Source organism: Phalacrocorax aristotelis, chromosome 5 (genome assembly GCF_949628215.1).
Source record: "Phalacrocorax aristotelis chromosome 5, bGulAri2.1, whole genome shotgun sequence".
Lineage (NCBI taxonomy): Eukaryota > Metazoa > Chordata > Aves > Suliformes > Phalacrocoracidae > Phalacrocorax > Phalacrocorax aristotelis.
In genome coordinates, this window is record NC_134280.1 from 31,033,378 (window position 1) to 31,045,545 (window position 12,168).

The 12,168-nt window shown below is 40.0% G+C and overlaps 1 protein-coding gene across 9 annotated transcripts in view; it reads left to right on the plus strand.

The window, feature by feature from the left end:
* Nucleotides 1–1,826: 1,826 nt before the first annotated feature.
* The window catches only part of ALS2 (alsin Rho guanine nucleotide exchange factor ALS2), a 42,054-nt gene continuing 31,712 nt past the window's right edge, over nucleotides 1,827–12,168 (plus strand). For 6 of the 9 annotated variants that reach the window (XR_012660679.1, XR_012660680.1, XM_075093775.1 and 3 more), the window contains exons 1-4: nucleotides 1,827–1,903; nucleotides 6,551–6,638; nucleotides 9,082–9,236; nucleotides 10,605–11,524. Coding sequence is in view for 7 of the 9 variants with exons in the window: in XM_075093775.1 (XP_074949876.1) it covers nucleotides 6,619–6,638; nucleotides 9,082–9,236; nucleotides 10,605–11,524 (1,095 nt within the window). In the remaining 2 variants the exon portion in view is untranslated. Of the gene's footprint in view, nucleotides 1,909–2,036; nucleotides 2,115–3,916; nucleotides 3,990–6,550; nucleotides 6,639–9,081; nucleotides 9,237–10,604; nucleotides 11,525–12,168 lie in introns of those variants that run through there. The other 3 variants (XM_075093777.1, XM_075093776.1, XM_075093778.1) reach the window with 3 other exon arrangements.

The following is a 12,168-nucleotide window of genomic DNA, read 5'->3' on the forward strand; positions in this document are numbered from 1 at the left end:
ACCATATTTATACAAATGGACTTTTAAAATGTATTTATGCATAAATAATACTTGCATTTTAAAGAATGGAAAGATAAAGCACAAGAAATAGACAAATTAAATTCTACATTTTACTTCATATGAAGATAATTATCTTAGGTACAGTCTGTGTCAAGAAGTAGGGGGAATACTCTGTTACAAAGAAAAATTATCCAATTTTTGCTAGGTAGTGGGAGCTGGCAAATGAAGAAAGCATGGTAATAGTGTTGTCTGAAAAACGGATTCATCGCCCGGTGTGCAATGGGTCAATAATCACACACTCAGGAGAGGTGTTGCTTATTTATTTCAGGGTTGCACAAGCCAGGGTGCTTGGTAGTTCCCTACAAATCAAGCACTACTGGTCAAAATCACAGTATGTATTTATACAGTTAAATGTGTTTCATGCCCCCCAGCTTAGTCATTGGTTAGTTTCTTTCTTCATCTTAGAGGTACAGCTGCTTTTGAATTTACTACGTGTGCTCAGAGAGTAAGGGGCTTATTTGAGTAGGGGGCTTTTTGACTGGTGGGTGTGATTTTTAGTATTTGAATGAAGATACTTCACCTAAAGGACACTTAGTTCTTGCCAAGTTTACAATATAAATAAAACGTCCTGATTAATTGTCCTCCTTGAGGCCTAGTTGCCCTGGGATGTCCTTGGTTAAAGGATACTGACTTCATACCTCACCACCTAGCTGAGGAGGGAGGTTCCCTTTTATCAGTCTCTCAGTCCTTCTCCAAGGACACTGAATGTTTGTTCTTCTAATCATAGATTAAGTATCCCTTACTTATTAGTTTAACAGATACGAAGAACATCTTGGCCTAATACAACATTAGCTAAGTTTCTTCAACAATAGCTGGTGGTTCTGGGTATTGAAAAAAAAAAAAAGGAGTATTCATTTGAGTTAGCAGAGGAAATGCTGTAATAGAAGTGTAAGGATAAGAAGACACTTATCCTTAGAAAATGTAAGACTTTATAAAGAAGAGGCTACACCTGTCTTCAGAAAGAGTTTTTAAAGGAAAGCTTCAGGCAACACAACACAAGAAAGTCTACTCATTGCTGACATAACATAAAAAGTACATTTTACAAAACTTGTGCAAGTAGAAACACATATATACACACATATAGGTGTATCTATATCCAGGTATTTTAAACGTATTTTGTAAAATTTATGCATGTATAAAACCATAAAAAGTGTGTGTGCAATTTGTACATACACATGTATACATGTAGATGTACGTATACGTAACTATTTGGAAGAAGCTTGTCCTGTAGGAAGGCTCTAGATCCGTGTATCAGAAATCTGTGGTGCAGGCCTGCTCCCATTTAAAACCAGCCGCTGAACTCTGAGGGTTTATGGAGCAGGAAAGGATGGCCGGGTACTATTGCTAGTTATTGATCAGGCTTCCTGTTTAGGCTATAGCTTCGTTCTTTATTTATGCCTCTAACACTTTAAAATGCATATGCACTCTCGGTGCCGATAGTGTAACTGGCCTTGCCCAGCCAACTTCACCGCTCTCCTGTTCGCTGGGCTAAACGCCCTGGAAACAGCAGCGCCGGTCCAGCGTGGTTTCCGTTTCTGCTAGAGACTGGAGGGGGCGGGGCGGGGCGGGGCCGGGCCGGGCCGGGCTGGGCTGGGCTAGGTTTCGCAGGGCTGGGCCACTCCCTTCAGGCGGGTCTCGGCCTGTTTTGTCCCGGGGAGGGACCCGTCGGCACGAGCGCCGGACCCCGCCCCCGGGCCGCGGCCTCCTTACCGGACGGCCCTGCGCGCGCGCGACTCGAGTCTGGGCTCCGCCCCGCGCCCGGCGGAGGCCCCGCCCCGCGCCCCCGCGTGAATCAGCTGATCTGCGCCCCTGGAGCCGGCGGCGGGAGCGGTCGCGGTGCTGGGTGAGGTGCCTGTCGGGCGGGGATGGAGGTGCGGGGGCAGCGCGCGCCCCGCCGCGGGGAGGAGCAGAGCCTAAGTCACGTGGGGCGTCGATCCGCTCCAGTGCGTGTGTCCGTGCGCGTGGGGACGTTCCCGCCGCCGCCGCCCCCCGCCCCCCGCGTCGCTCCCTCAGCCCCCGGGCCCTCGGCAGCCGCCCCGGCCGCAGGGCAACAGGTGGGGAAAGTTTGGGAGGCTTCCGGGGGCGGCGGGGGAAATGGCCGCCCTCCGCTGAAGGGAAACTGGAACCCGTCGGGCTGGCGGGAACCGGGCCGGCCGGCGGTGCTCCCGGCGCCTCCCACATCTGAGCGTTGGGACAGGAGGTGGCGGGCTGTTGTGCTGCACCGGCGGTCGGGGAACAGGCCCCCCTCTCGCCCCGGGGCTGGGCCTGAGAACTTGGGGGAGAGGTTGAAGATGGGGCTGAAGGTGTCGGCCGTCCAGCTCTTCTCGTCCTCTGAGGGGCTGGCAGAGCAGAGCTGTTGAGATTAATTCTGTAGGTTCCTAAAGGACGCCTCCCTTTTGACGGGAAGACACCACCTACGCTTTAAATAGTACGCCCTTTATCTCCTTCCACTTCTGTCTCAAAGTCCGTTCTCCTTGCCTGACTTGGTTACTCGGGAGCAAAGGCTGTGTCAACTTGCGGAGCCTATTGATAGTCGTAGCGTGGCTGCAGTGTTGTTTACAGATGACATAGCATGCTGTCACTCTTGCAGACCTCCTCTTCCAGCACAAAAATATTTTGGTGAGACGCTGTGGAGCAACTAGGGTAGTCATAAATGACTTCTGTTTGATCTCTTCTGTCAAGACTTTGCCACTGCTGTTGCAGTGCAGCAACTTACTAAAGCTAGCTGTACTTAACTCGCAGTTTCTGTGGAGTTAACCCTTTTCACGGGGAAGCACCTGAACATGTGTTAAATTAAAAAGGTGTATTTTTCAAAAGAAAAATAGGAGGAAGGGATATTCAGAAACTTTTGAGTCTCTTATGAATTTGGTAAGTTTTAAATTATTAATTACGTGCTACACCAGATAGTTTTCAGCTCGGTTTTTAGCTGATGCTAGGCCCTCTCTTCATTGTGTTGGTTTTTTCCTGACTCCTCTTCTGTTTTGTTTGCTTCCATCACTCATTCACTGGAACTGGCATTAAAATCTTTGAGCCGTCATCTGAAAGGATTGCTGCTGTCTTTTAGTAGCAAGTTGATTTGTTTTGCTCTGAGCAGTTCTTAATCACACAGTGTTAAAAACAGTGGTTGTACCTAGTTAGTGCTGACCAAACATAAGAGCTTCTTGAACTGGTAAGGCATTGTACGCAAACACAGTTAGCAATAAGAAATGATGACGTATTTGTAAACAAGACTGATGTTGACAACTCTGTTTTGAATTAGAAAGCTTGGAGGTAACCTCCTTCAGAACCCAAGTAGGTAGTTTAGTATAGCAAACTTGCAGCCTTGGTAGCGTAAGTTAATGTTAAATATAGTGCAACAAATTTATGAAAAGTGTGTAAATACATAAGTAAACATGTCTGAAAGTTGTAGAAGTATTTGTAGTATTTATTAACTAGCAGGTGAATAAGCACATGAGGCTGATGGGAGTTCTAGTATTTCTGAAAGTCGGGCGTACCGGTTGTGCCTGTTCAACATTGAATGTAAGACTACTTTTATAGCTGTGGTGCTTATTACTGAGTGGTTGATGTCCAGTGAAGGACAGTCACATAGTAATGAGAGTAAAGTTTACGGCATGTCGTTCCCTGCCATAGCAGTTTTATGGTGTGGTAGTGTTTGAGTTCTGGAGAATTTGAATTAGCATCCTAGTCTGTAAATGGAAAGTATGACATCAGCGACCATCTGTCTGTAACACAAATCCATTTCATAACTTGGCACTATGTGGCACTCTTTGCCTATTTCCTCTTGCAGCACTGAAGTGAAAATCTAGAAAGTTAAATGTATGGGCAGACCAGTGCAGGTGCTGGTATCGTACCGACCTTCCATACCGTGAGAGTGATGTATTGTTCCTGGCTGTTCATTTCTGTGAACATTAAACCTAATAACAATTCAGGTAATCTTAGTGGAAAAGAAATAATGTATATGTAAAGCTACAACATAATATTATATTTATGTGAAATCAGGTGAAAATGAGCAAGGAAGATGGTATGTTCCTTTTGGGAGGAAGAAACTTTCTATTTATAAATACTTAGTTTGTAGCTGTGATCAAACGACTTGTATTTTGTATTAGCTGTGAAATGGGAATAATGTTGTGCTGTCATAGGAGTGAATGCAAACGTGTACTGAACTTGAAAATTATTTTAAAATGTCTTAGAGATGTCTCATTTATGGAAAGAAAACAGTTTGACTGTCATTTTCCTGAATAAGCATAAACGCTTAGCAATGCAACCTTAAGTGTGATTTTGTAAAGAAAACAAAATGTATCACTGTCTTAATTTCTAGTCCACCAGTACTGCAGGTTTCTTACTGAATAATTACACAAATAATTTTTCAATTTGGCCTTTAAGGGAGGTCTTGTAAAACAGCTGATCAGATGCCTGGCTTTACCTTTGTTTTGTTATCATCAGAAGTTTTCATGAGAATTACGGTCAATTTTTGTGCAGTTGAAACTCATGAAAATGGAAGAAATTCTTTGAGCCCTTAAGGTATCTTAAATTATAGAAGCCAAGAATTTTAAGCCTCAGTTCCCTGATCTTGAATAAGTATATACGATGTAAATTATACGAATATTGATACTTTGATGACTCTATCAAAGCTCCCATCTCTTTGTCTGATTCACTGATCTATTGGATATTTATATGTGAAGCTATAGTTCTTCACAGAGAAGTGCCAGCATTTTCAAGAAAATTAATTGTAGGGTTAGATGGTTTTGAGGAGGCTAAAAAAAACGCAGATGCACTTACTCTGAGCAAGAACACATCACAAAGTCCAAAAATACACTTCCATCTTCCTTTGATATTTCATCAACACCTCTGTTCCTGAGGTGTTGCATGACAGTTTCTTTATATTTGTGAGACTTGCTCTGTTAATATTTTAACTTCTACAGTTGTGGGTGGGTATTTTCTTCTTTATTTTTTTTTATTTTCTTTTTTAATTGAGCAAGGAGAGGCAGAAGTGTCTTGAAAGCAGTATCTTTCTGGTGACAAGTATAGTTTAGTGTGTAACTGTTCCTAGAAAGTATTCTCTGATTTTTTTTTTTTTAGTGAGGTGCATATGACTTACCACAATACAATTCTATCATATTAATTTGATTTCATTTTTTCATGGCTCTTTACCTTTTTTGTAATATGTTCTTTGCCAACCCTGAAGCCCAAATCACTGTTTTTAGTGTACTGTATTTGGAAGACTGAAAACATTTGGTATGATCTGTTGCTGTTTCTGTCTATAAAGGTCTGCTGGGTACTTCATTATGCAGAGCAGTCTAGTGAAAGTGTTGGGATTTGTTTTAGTTATTTCAATTATTTATCAACTTGATGATTACTATTTCCAAGTGCAAACTTAAACTCCTGTATGTCATTTCCAAGTTTGCATATACAGTCTCTTGTAATCAAGACTGGCCGTAATTTATTTCTCTTGTCTGTATGTGAGAGCTTGAGACCACTCATTCTGGATCTTTTCTTGGAGATACATTGTCTTAAAACACCATCATATAAATATTTTTTTTTTCTGGTTTTATTGCAGTGGATGTCAGACAGCAATTATAATAAAGCAAAAGGTTCTAAAGGACTTGTATATGAAACTTATTTTATTTGAATATGGTTCCACTCATGCATTAATGTGACTAAAATTAAACTAGTAAACTAAAATTAAAACTAGCAAGGCAAATAGATAAAGGAAAATTAGAATTCTTTCAATATTAAAAAGCCAAACAGATTATAAGAAACAAAGGTTAACTCTATCTTTGTTTTGTTACAAAAGAAGTAATACAAAGGTATCTTCTTGAAAAATGGAAAGAAGTGAGGGTGAACTTGCAAAACTCAGAATCTGAAAGGATAAAAGCGTAAACAGAACAGCCACTTTTTTTTCCTCCTTGGCTTCCATGGTTTTATCATATCTTTACAGAGACTCTGCTGCCAGTTTGCATGAAGAAGTGTTTTAAACTCTTAAACTGACTTTCTACATTTCTGCACAGGCTTTAATAGAACTGTACCTTTTAATGGAAATATGTGCTTTGGTTCAGGAATACGGTTATGAATTCAACACTCAACCATTTTCTGCTCATCCAAATCTGTTTACCATATAAATTTAGCTTAAGCATGGAATTCTATCTTATATTAGACTGAAAATATATCAGTTATCCTGCTTTGATGTTTCTTGAGTGGTATACTGAGAATTATAGAGAGAGGCTGATGTTAATTTCTGCCTTTGAACTAGGTTTTGTTCAGTCTGTCCTTACAGTAGACCTATTGTGAGATGAGTAGGTAGGACAAATCTGGCTGTTCAGCTTTTCTCTGCCAACTCAGTGTGAGTGAACTAAATACTTCAACCATCCTAGTGCTGTGGAAATGCTTATTTATTTATCACGGCATCTAAAGCTTTGCTTGTTGTTTATTGGTGGGGCTTTTTTTAGGCTTAACATTATTTGCAATTAAATAGCTGTTTTCTGTTTTACAGTTTGTGGAAATCATTGTTCCTTTTGAAAGAGGAATGATTTGGTGGTGATGGAGTGCTGCCACTGACAGATGGACTCACAGGAAAGAAGGTGAGAATGAGCAGCTAGGTGAAGCCACAGAGGCTCCCTGAAATGTGTCAGCTCATGGGCATCCTGTAAAATTATTAAGTGGTATCAGCATACTCTTTGTGTACCTTAAACTAAAGGGAAGAGGAAGAGTAACTTAGCTTTGGTTTTAGTTATATGTGGAACACTCAACCTATTAAAGATCAGCTTCTTTAAGTTGATTGTTGAAACTTGTGGAAGGATAGCCATAGGCTGGAAACCTGAAAGTAACACTCTCTGGTGAACAGTAAATCATATGCTACCTGCACCTGTGAATTTTGATTCTGGACCAATAGCCCTGCAGTAGACTATTCTTTTGCTCCTTGTTTCTTCCACTAAGGTACCTGACAGAGGTGAGGTGTTTGGGGATGGAAGATTAGTGTCTTGTAATAAATCCTGATATGTGACTGTCCAAATTTGTCTTAAACTGTTCTCTGAAGACTTACTAAATGGATAAAAGCCTAAATATCAGGCTTTGGACTGAATTTAATGCGCAGTATTTTGATGAAGTCTCTCTGTTATCATGTTATGTTCTTTGGCATGCTTTTGCCCACCTGAGTAAAATCCGTATTTTGATTTTTAGCTAAATGGCCTAACTATGATGTTGGATATTTCTAACTTCTTTTTTTCTGGACTATATATTACTCGATTGGTTCCTTCTTAATTTACTTCTAGTCTAAACTTAAGTCCTATGTATTTAAAATGCAAGGTGGACCCTGTGTTATAATATTATGTATGTTTGGGTTAAATTACTTATGTGAATTTTGGAAGAGATCTTGACTGTCACCTTTTTGTTGATAATTTCTTTTTTCCCTTTTTTCTCTTTTCTGTTATGTGGAAAAAGAAGAGAGATTGGGGATGGGCACAGGAGCTAAGAGAGATAATTCCATCTCTTAGTTATTCTCATCTTGAATATTTCAGAGGCAGATTGTGCAAAGGTATTGTTCATCCTATGCAGCACAACTAGCAAAATTTTTAGTTTAAAAAATCAGTAGTCTGCATGAATAGGGCCTTATGGCTTTTAAATGTGCTGCTTGCATAAGTTGTCCACAGTGCAGCCTCTCAGACCAGCCTTTTCTGGGTTTGCCTCATTATTGGAGAACATTTGGGGTTTTGTGCCCTTTGTTCTAGCAAAGACTGCCATTTCATCAAAGCTCTTCTCACTACCTTAAATATTTAACTTCACAAGTTCATGCAAAACTGCAAGAACTGATTTGTGTGAGGAATAGATGACTCGATTGTTGGCAAATATGGAGCTAAACCTACTTTTTCATGCAGGGTGGATAACTATATAAAGTTTTAAATTAAAGAAAACTCTTAATGTAACTTGAAATGCTGTCAGTCTATATTGATGATTAAAATCACTTTTTGTGTTTGTTTAAATCAAGTGATTCCACAAATTGACAATAAGCACGCGGTTTTAACAAAGTTCTGAGGGATTTCTTTCTGCTCAATGGGAGAAGTTGCTGACTGAGCATTCCAACCAGTGTGTCAAAGTGTTAAACCAGCTTTGGATAGTTCCAGTTACTCCTGCAAGCCTGGACACTTCCATGATGTTTCAGGGATTTTTTTTTTTTTCTTGATTGGAACGGCTGGCTAATTTGAATCTGAGGCGCTCATTAAGAATTAAAAGAAGACAAAAATAACCCAAAAAACCAAAACCTCATATTTTTCTCTAAAGGTAGAAATGAAGGTGTATAAAGGATGAGGTCTTCTAGGTGTAATGTTTTGAAGACACTGAATGGGAGCAATCAGTTCATGGTAAAATCTGCACACAATACATCCTTTGCTTAATTATTTACTTCTAAAGCAAATGTTATTTGGGAAGTTTCTGTATATTTCCAGCATACTTGATCTATGTAACTGATAAACACATGGTTACAAAGCTGTTTTTCCTGCATTTTGATTTCCAAAAGCTGCATAATACAAAACATGAATAAAACCTAATAAACCAGAAACGTTCCTTCTGCTTTCTAACACAGGAAGATTTAACATTACAGATCTCACCCTGCAGATAGGAACAGAGTTGCTTATATGTACGTAGAAAGAGATGCAACAATCTCCCTCAGCAGAATTGTGTATTAATTTGATCTCTTTGCTGTGAGAAACAAATACAATATATAACATAAAGGCTATATCAGTTGTGAATAAATGTATCTTTAAGTTTACTAGTACAAGATCAGCTGCTTTTCAGGCAGTAAAGTAAAAATGAAAAAGAAAGCTAATGATTTCAAATAGAAGATACTTTTAATTTAAATTACGTTTACATTAAGATTACCAAATTGTAAATAAAATATGTTGAGTTACTGAAATTAAAACTAATGCCTGAACTACTAAGCCTTTCCTACATGTGTGAAAAGCAAAATATGCATTACTGAACCACAGAAAACTTCAAGCTGATTCTGTATTTCCTCCAATCTTTTTGTAGCTCAGAAGAGGCAGAAGGAGCCAAAGAGAGAGGCCTGGTCTATGTCTGGAAGGCTGGCTCTTGCTCTGTAACTCCAGAAAGGCTTCCAGGCCTCAGTGGAAAGACTGTATTACAGGCAGCCCTTGGAATACATCATGGGTTACTTCTAACAGAAGGTAATAAACACCTTGGTTGTAAAGATTTGAGGCGGTAACAAGCTTTAGTTATTGTCAAGTTTTTTTCTTTTAGATCTTTTTTCAGTCTGTCTCATACACAACTTCTTAAACAGTTAGATTTTTAACTTTGCCAATATTTCCTTCTTAGTTATAAGTTACTTAAAACTGTGTTGGAATAGAAATTATATGCATAGTGTCTTCTTTCATACTTTTTTTTGGTTGTTGCTCTTTTAACAAGGGCTCTGGATTTCCTGTTTAAAGATGGTCATGTAATCTGAACTGCGTTAGCTCAAAATGACATTTCTTGTGATGTCTTTCATTCAAAAAAAGCCAGTACGGCAAGAGGTTCTCTTGATGTGTAAGAGCTTTGGTTTCTGCATGTAGCTAATAGATGCATTAGGGTGAGTCTTGGTTTGTGAACAGCCTGGCACTGTGAATCAAAGTATTTCTAAAAGCCAGTCCCTTTAAGTGTTTGTGTAGCTTGGTCCTTACTTGCACTGATCAATGGGCATAGAGTTGAAAAGACTAAACTGGAAGTTGCTTCTTTGACTTTTCTCTGATGTTTTTTGAACGTAAGATTCCAGGTTATTGGTGAGCCTGCTACAAGCACCTCTCCTCTATTGGAGTTGTTACAGAGCTCTAGTCTTTTTTTTAGAACATGTTTTTTTTCATAATTAGAAGGAATTTTTGCATGTGTGTTCTTGCCCCATGAAGCATGTTGTTTGTGGGTCTGATTTACCATTTTTCTATCACTGTGAAAACAACTGCTCATTTTAAAAACAGATTTTTGCTTTTCTTTAGAATTAGAAAAGTAACTTGACCTGGCATTGCTGCAATCTTTTCAGGTAAAAGTAATGAAATTTTGGAGAGGATGCAGTACAATATCAAACCAGTTGCAAGATGCATATGCCCACCCACCCCACTGTCCACCTGATAAGGCAGTCCTATTTTACTGTAGGGTGGCAAACAGTACAGTTTGGTGATGCTAGATCTCTAAATGGAAAGATGAGCTCTGTACTTTGCCATGTTCTTCAAGCATGGTTGCATGTCCTTAATATGTTTTATGTTCTTAAAATAGAAAGGACCAATAAATACACTGAACTTGGATACAGTAGGATTTTTAGCAGGAAAGCATTGCTTAGTTCAACAGTGCAGGCATGCAGAGGGTAATGTTAACATGAGGTATAGAACTTAGCAGCAGCAATAGCAGAGAGCAACCAGCGGTCTTCATATATCAATAGCCATAGTTTCACTGACCCTTGAGTAAGCTAAAAATTGATACCTGTTTATCAGAATGTCTCTTCAAATTTTTTTTTTTGTTTAACTTCATTAGACTCATGGTAGGATTTTTTTTTCTTTTTCTCCCAGGTGGAGAAGTCTACAGTTTTGGAAAACTGCCCTGGAGGTCAGGACTGGAGGAGTCGTGTGCTAATAGTCCTATCCTAGAAAATACTTTGCTTGGGCATCATGTTATTACAGTGGCAGCTGGCAGCTTCCATAATGGAGCCGTGACAGAAAGTGGTGTGGTGTACATGTGGGGGAACAATTCTGCTGGCCAGTGTGCAGTTGCTAATCAGCCTTGTGTGCCAGAGCCACAACCCATCAGTATTTGTGATTCTGAAACCAGTCCTTTATTATCAGTAAGGATTTTGCAGCTAGCATGTGGAGAGGAACACACGCTGGCACTATCACTAAGCAGAGAGATATGGGCTTGGGGGAGTGGCTGCCAGCTCGGTCTCATAACAACAACTTTCCCAGTGACAAAGCCGCAGAAGGTAGAGCACCTGGCAGGACGTGTTGTGCTCCAGATTGCTTGTGGAGCCTACCACAGCCTGGCTCTGGTACAGTGTCTCCCTGTGCAGGAAATGAAGCCTATCCCAGAGAGGTGCAATCATTGCAGTCAACTCCTCATTACCATGACGGACAAGGAAGATCATGTAATCATTTCAGATAGTCACTGTTGCCCACTGGGTGTAGCACTCTCTGATAACCAGCCAGAAAACCATGTCTTCTGTCCCGCATTGGAGACCCTAGAAGGAAAAAGTGTGACACGTAGCCAAAATGAAGACTGTCAGAAACCACTTGTGGAAGAACATACACTTGTTGCTTTAGAACCTGATGGAGCAAGTATGCTTTCCAGCAACGATGGACAGGAAGACAGTGGAATTTCTAGTCCTGGAAATATTCTGTTCCCAGACAAAAAAGAAGTGAAAGAGTACTTAATCAGTTTATCAGATCACTCATTAAATGAGAGACTGGAGAAAAACATCTGCACAGAACCTGAGCAGGTTGGTACCTAGTCACTAGCTCTTAATTTGCTACAACTCCTCTTGTATACGTGACAATGTTACTTGTCACAAATGAAAAATTCTGTTAGTTTAATGTAGCTGTGGTGTTCCTGTAGTTTCAGAATGTTTCTTCTCTGCAATGGGTCTCAGCTTTTAAGTGGAAGACTTTTTGTCCTCCATCCTTATTCAGTTGTAAGCCTTTAATGTGAGCAGCCTTGACAGTGCTGTAGTTTCCCCCTGTTGTGGTCCACAGTACTAGAACCACATAAGCTGGTTTCCCACTCTCTGGGAGTTGCATGATGTGTGGGTTTGCCATCTGTGCGGAGCAGTTAACTGGTACTCGTCTAATCTACCTTTAAGGTAACACTTTCTTTTCTATATGTGAAACAAATCCCTCACAAATCTGTCTAATTTCTCAATCAGTTAAAAATTCTAGTAAAGATTCAAGTAAAGATTGTAAAGGTAATGTTAAAGTGTTGACCAAAAGGTTTCTAATGTTAATTATGTAGGGGTGGCAATAACTTAAAACCAGCAATGGGAAACACATAAGTAGTACTCTGTGCAATGTGGAAAATGGTTCAACAGCACTGTTCTGATGCTGTAGCCAAAGAGTAAAGTAACAATTTCTTAATAAGCATCAGAAA